The following is a 7,035-nucleotide window of genomic DNA, read 5'->3' on the forward strand; positions in this document are numbered from 1 at the left end:
GAAGTTAGAAAATTGTATGACTATATAACTCTAATATAAATATATTAAGTAATGAAGAACATCAAAGTTTTAGGTATAGATTTAATGAAGGTGATATTGATGATATGTTAGATTTTTATCTTGAACTTTTTCATAATAATTATAAATGATTTTGATACATATGTTAATCAAAATACAGAACCTACTGATGATATTCTAGAATGGTGGAGCAATTGCGGCAAAGGATTTCCAAAACTTCAACTGGTGGCTCAAGATGTGTCAGTTATTCAAGCATCTTCAGTAGCTTCAGAAGACACTTTTAGTGTAGCATGATTTCAAAATTTGAGAGCATAGATATCCATTAGCAGCAGATAACTCGGAGATATCAGTATTATTTAGAGATTGAATTAATGCCTAGAGAAGTAATTTTGGTTGTGAACCACTACCGACCAAATTTGAAAATAATGTTAACGAATGCAAACAGTGACGACAACGTTGAAGCAATGGAGGGTTTATCTAATTAACCAATTCTCGAACATGTTACTAGAGAAATGTCACATGATTTAAGAAAAAATATCAATGTTAACACGAACTATTAAATTTAAATGTCTAATTGTCTAATAATATGAGTATGATAATTCGAAGTCTAACTCAAATTAAACCCTTCCTAGAAGGTGGCCATATAGATTAATCTTCTAATACTCTACTAATATTTTTGTAGATTAAGTTGTACTATTCTATATTTCACCTTAAAAAAAATTATCGTCTTAAATTCATTTTTTAAAGTGTAAAATTTAAACTTTTATAATTATAGTTGAAAGTTTTAATTTAAATTTTCAAACTTTTAAAGTTAAAATTTAAACTTTTATACTTTTAAACTTTAAAATTTAAAAGTTTGTAAACTATAAATATAAAATTTTAAATATAAATTAAAAATTTCAAACTACAAATATAAAATTTTAAATTTATATTCAAACTTTCAAACTATAAATATAAAATTTTAAATTTAAATTCGAACTTTCAAATGGTAATTATAAAATTTTAAGTTTCACACTTTAAAAGTTTGAAAAGTATAAATTTTTAACTTTGAAATAATAAAAGTTTTAATAATTAATTGTTTTTAGTAATTTTTTTTTAAAAAAAAGTAGCCGTTAATCCCTGCTAAATCGATTCGGTCCCGGTTCGTTAGTGGACCAGGATGGGTACTGCTTCAAGTATCCGGAACTGGCGGTACCTGTCCATCCCAGTTCCGAAACGCTACCAGCTTGTGGTGCCTGGCTCCGGTCAGTCCCGGTTCCAGTACCGTTGCCAACCTTGGTCTGGGTATGCACAAAAAATTGCAGAAAATCAATGATGTTAGTGAATTAATTGGAGGTCATAGATCAACTCTATACAGAAAAATAAGACTTCATACGCTAAACACTCTTAACAGTATGAACTATCAGCTATATACACTTAAACAAATTGAAACCACCAATTCCACAAACTCGAACTAAAGATTAAAATAAAGAATTACAAAAAAATGCATTACAAATGGACAAGGTTGTACAGAGTAGTCCGTTAACACCCTACCTGAAACAAATGCCAGAAAAATGTATGCAGACAGATCTATACACTGCTCTGCATATGGCGATGAGTTTCCGACACACCAAAGAAAACCATCCAATGTGGGGTGCATAAAACAAGCGTCATGATGATCAATCATCCAATCAATCAACAGCCTTTGCACACTTGGGCACCTGTCGCCCAGCATAAGAATGCTATCAGGTAAAGTGTGAGAATCACTTTACTGTTCATGTTTCTATTTATTATCATGAATCATGAGGGCCTTGGATCAGCACAGTAATACGCTTAGAACTGTCTGCGCGCATGGTATCTCCTTTAGATCCAATCTGGGATAAAAAGTCATTTTGAAGATACCTTAAAACTCTTAGCTAACCTGAGTATTCGGAGAAAAACCATGCACAGTATGCAGGCTGATGAAGCTAAGAGAGAATCAGTTAGTTTTAAGGAAAAAGCCACCCTACCTCATTTGGTAAATCAAGGGAAAACCATCGCAGTAGAACTCCAAGGTGAACTACAGCAGGAATTAGCTTGAAAAGTAACGGTGTTGTAACCTGCAGAAATACCTTGGAGTTAGCACAACTTAATTACTATAAAATATAACAGTCAACTCTAATTGATGTAGAGAACACCCCCACCAAAAAAAGAAAATAGATTGGCCCATGTAGCATTATAATTTCTCTTCACCAATTATTAGTTCAGGTTGCATGAGGTTCATCAGTGCTATTTTGAGGCTAGCTGATAATATCTTGACCAGGCACATTCAAAGATAATAACCAGCAGTAACTTGATGATAGGGAAACTTCCAGAATGTACTAAGAAATAAAACATGCTAAGGAATTTGGGCTACTTTTGCAGACCATTCATATGCAGAAAATTGGATGTTGAGACCCCAGACTGAGCTAGCTTGGTTGAGCCCTTTTAGATATACAACTTTTTTTTGAGGATAGTTACACTAATCTATATATTCACAGGTAAACTACATCCAAAATATGTAGTTCCCCTTCAGAAGGTATTACAGACAAAATCATATTGCCGTCTATCCCCTCTATTTCTTACAAATAATCTAAAACATCCACGATATCTTCTGCTTGGACTAAAATTTTCTGTTTACACCAAAAATAAAATAACGCTAGACAATTCATCTTGATGCTCTGAAGTCCATTCTGCTTGTCTTCAAAACACCTCTGATTTCTCTCTTTCCATACGGTCCATCATATGCATGTTGGGACAATCTTCCATCTCTCCTCCTTTGCTGCTGCATTACATCACTAATCCAACTATTGAGGACTCCTCTAATGTTTCCTGGCTTTACCCAATTATTTTCCTCAAGCTGATGAACATCCTCCAAAGTTGTTATGTCCATTTGCGGTGCAAGAAGAGATTGCTAATCGTCTCCACTTGTTCCCCACGTAATAAACATCTTGAACATCGTTGAAATTTCCTTTTGTTCAAATTATTATGTTAGCCACTAGCCATATGAAGCAGTTAACTTTGTATAGGATCTTGGTTTACCATATCATCTTCCTCCCTATGATTTGATCTATTCAACTGTCTATATGCTGAGTTGACAGAGAAAATACCTTTCCTCTCTTTCTTCCACACTATGGTATCCCTTTCTTCAGATAGATTGTTGAATATCGTTGAAGCTGGCCATAATGGCGTAAAAAGTTGCTTCTCTTCCCACTTCCCAATCATTCAAGTTTCTCCTTAAGTTTGGGTTCCACCTTGTCCGGTCAACATCTCTGCAACTGTGGCCTGTTGAAGAATAAAAAGGTTGTGGAGAACTGGAAATTGATGTTGTAATGGTGCACCCCCTATTCAGTTATCATTCCAAAAAGAAATCTTTTGTCCATTACCTACTTTGTAGTTAATTCTTCTCTTCAACAGAGGCCATAAACTTCTGATAGCTCTCCCATACATGTTATCATTTGTTCCAAATTTCTACAGCCATTTCATCATTAGACACTGATTTTGTGCTTTCATATTTCTCGTTCCAACTCCTCATGCTTTCTTTCCCATTTAACTAGGTGAAATTTGTTTTTGTCTTCAGTGCCTTGCCAAAAGAAATCTCTTCTAATTTTTTCAATTCTTGTTATCACATTTATTGGTGTTGGGAAGATCCACATAATGTATGAAGGCAGTGCATCTAATACAATGTTTGCCAAGGTGAGTCTTCCTCCTCTAGAATGGTATTGACTCTTCCAATTTGACAACTTCTTCTCACATTTCTCCAGTACACCATTTTGTATTGGTATGGAATTTGCCTTTTGCCCCAAAAGGCATAACCAAATATGTAGTTGGGAGGTTCCCCACCGTCCCTCCTAGCTTTGTGGCATAGCTTTCCAGTTCCATAACTTCATTTTTGGGATAGATGAAGTTTTTCTTCCAATTAATATGCAAACCTGACACAACTTCAAAGATAATGAAGATAGCCCTTAGAATCAAAATATGTACTTTCACCGCATCACAAAAAACTAGGGTATCATCTGCATATGAGTGATCTCCAAACTATTTACATCACCGGTTTGGAAACCTCTAATCCATCCCTTCACCTTAGCTGTGTGCAGTAACCTACTCAAACCCTCCATTGCCAGAAAAAACAAGAAAGGTGACAAGGGGTCACCCTGCCTTAGTCCTCGATGAGAAGGAAAAAAGCCATTCGGTGAAGTGTTTTTCAAGACTGAGAATTTTTTAATGTACTAATACAATGCTTAATCCACTTGATCCATCTAGCTCCGAACCCCATTTTTTCCATCATCTGAATTAGAAAGCCTCATTTAGATGATCATAAGCTTTCTGGATATCTAGTTTGCATAGAATACCTAGTGGCTTACTCCTTTGTCTTGATTCCGCACATTCATTTGCAATTAGAATGACATCCATAATTTGTCTCCCATTTATGAATGCCATTTGTTGTCTATCCACCAGTTTATGGATGGCCTTTTTCAAATCTTCAGCCAAAAGCTTAGCAATAATCTTGTAAACTCCCCCAATCAAACTAATAGGTCTGTAATCATTTAACTCTACTGCTCCAGTCTTCTTAGGGATTATAGCCACAAAAGTAGCAATGAAACTTTTCTCAAGGAATCCTTCCTCATGGAAGTTTTGCACAATTGCAACTAGATCATACTTGATGATCTCCCAACAGTGTTTAAAGAAGTCCATGGAGAATCCATCACGGCCAGGGGCTTTGTCTCCTCCACAAGCTTTGATGCTCTCCAGTATTTCCTTCTCGTCAAAGCCATCAGAGTGATGTTTTCTGCCTCCTCAATCTTGGGGCAATCTCTCATCACTAGTTGAGGCCTCAACCTTTCTGTCTCGTTGTAAAGATTCTCATTGCAGGAGATGATTTCATTGTTTATCTCCTCTGGCTCTGTCACTATCTCTCCCCTGGTTTTCAACTTGTCTATGGTGTTAGCTCTTCTGTGTGCATTTGCTATTCTATGGAAAAAGTTTGTATTTCTTTTTTTTTTTTGACAAAAGTACTGTTGTATTCCTCAGCATTAAGAGATGCTGGTCACCTTCAAAAACTTTTACAAGAAGAGAAAATAGAGTCTAGATTTACAAAGCTCCTAAGAAAACGACAAAATCATCCATTTCCTCTTGCACCAAAAAAATAATGTGACTAGACAGCTCTATTTTACATCCTGAATGGACTTAACTTTGTCTTCAAAGAATCTCCCATTTCTTTCTTTCCACATTGTCCACCAAATGCAGGAAAGGTATCATCCACCACCACTTCTTCTGGCTTTGCTGCCACCTCTTCTGATCTAACAGCTCAACAGGTCAGTAAAGAATAGATGCCATAGCTGAGCAGTAAATTTGCAATGCATGAACAAATGGTTATTTGTTTTCCCAATTTCATTGCACAAAAAGCATCTCGGTACAAGTATCCTTCCCTTCTTTTGGAGAACTTCTTGAGTGAGACAAGCCCTTCTAACCACCAACCAAGTGAAACATTTGATTTCTAGTAGGGGCCTTAATCTTCCATAAGCACTTCTAGAGCTTTGAGACTTCCCGATGTGTTGAGCGACTGTTTTCTTTCTTGTAAAGTCTGTTCACCGAGAGGATGCCATCTTCTGTGAATTTCCATCTTAAAGAATCTGGATTAGAAGTTGTGCCAGTGAAGACCTCTAGTACATTCAACATGTTTGCCACCCTCTTCACTTCCCAGTCGTTAAGGTGTCTTCGAAATGTTAGGTTCCAACCTTGGGGAGACTAACATTCCCCCACTGTAGCTTCAGGATTGTAGCGTAATAGCATTAAATTAGGGAAGGATTCTTGCAGAGCGGACTGGCCTATCTAGAGATCTTTCCCGAAGAGAGTTCTGAGCCCATTTCCAACATTGATTCTGGTATTTCCTTGTATTTCTGTCACCATGTTTCAACAAAGTTGCCCTGGATCTTTGCCTACATGCTATTTCTTTCATGTTTGACTATGTCTTCAAATTCCATGTTGAGGGTAAGCCTTGAGGCAATCTCCTCCTCCACTAACAATCTTTGCTGATGTATCCTATCCAACTCAACAAGTTGGGTTAGGCTATTTTGTTTCTGAATTTTTAGATTACCTTGGATTGTTGTGCTTCATTCCTTCAGCTTTATTTTCAGTGCCTTTAATTTGGCCCCTAGAATATAATCAGGTTTCCCAGTGTAGTTGAAATATTTCCACCAGGTCTGGACCTTACCATTGGAATCTTTTGTATGTAACCACCAGTTCTCAAATTTGAAGTATGACTTGTTTCCCACTCACCAGTGTAGCAACAATGGTGTAGGTGGACTGGCATCATATCTCATTCTTCAGAAAAGAGGAATCTGTCCAGCCTTGCCCCAGTGATGTCTATCTCCCTTTCTAAAAGTGTACCTGCCCCCCACTAGTTCAGGATCAACTAGTTCCATATCTTCAATATACTCAGAAAAGTCTGTTATTGCTTTGTTAATTCTATTACAACTCTTCTTTTCCGAGGGATGTCTTGTTGTGTTGAAGTGTCCACAGAGCACCCAAGGCCCTGAGGTTAAGTCCCTAGCTGCTCCAATTTCCCACCATGTTTCCTCCTTTTTTGCCTGTCATTACGAGCATAAACTCCTGTCAAGTGCGCACTTGACAATCCTGGTTTTTCCACGTAAAACTGCAAGTAACTGTGTACATGCCCTGACTGCTAATTACTCCTTCCCGTTCCCTTGTGTCCCAAATGATCAGTACTCCACCTCAACTACCACTAGCTTCTAGTTGAACGTAGTTTGACCATCTATTTTCCCACACTTCTTTCATCAATTTTCCAATGTCTCCTTCTAACTTAATTTCCTGTAAACACACTATATCAACCTTCCAATATTGCAACAATTTTAATTCTTTTTGAGAATTCAGGATTGTAACAATTTTTTTTTACCATACTTCTCATTTTTGCCCAGTTTAGCCCCCTAACATTCCATGATACTATGTTCAACTTCATTGATTCTTGATGGATAGATATCCGCCCCCCCACCCCCCCCC

At 36.9% G+C, this 7,035-nt stretch overlaps 1 protein-coding gene across 3 annotated transcripts in view; it reads right to left on the reverse strand.

The window, feature by feature from the left end:
• Window positions 1-1,117: 1,117 nt before the first annotated feature.
• The window catches only part of LOC107020739 (K(+) efflux antiporter 6-like), a 42,047-nt gene continuing 36,129 nt past the window's right edge, over window positions 1,118-7,035 (reverse strand). Inside the window, exons 19-21 of one of the 3 annotated variants that reach the window (XR_003578500.1) lie at window positions 2,007-2,096; window positions 1,552-1,871; window positions 1,118-1,298 (exon numbers count right to left, since the gene is read on the reverse strand). Coding sequence is in view for 2 of the 3 variants with exons in the window: in XM_015221217.2 (XP_015076703.1) it covers window positions 1,791-1,871; window positions 2,007-2,096 (171 nt within the window). In the remaining variant the exon portion in view is untranslated. Of the gene's footprint in view, window positions 1,299-1,368; window positions 1,872-2,006; window positions 2,097-7,035 lie in introns of those variants that run through there. The other 2 variants (XM_015221218.2, XM_015221217.2) reach the window with 2 other exon arrangements.

The sequence above is a fragment of the Solanum pennellii genome, chromosome 5, assembly GCF_001406875.1.
Source record: "Solanum pennellii chromosome 5, SPENNV200".
Lineage (NCBI taxonomy): Eukaryota > Viridiplantae > Streptophyta > Magnoliopsida > Solanales > Solanaceae > Solanum > Solanum pennellii.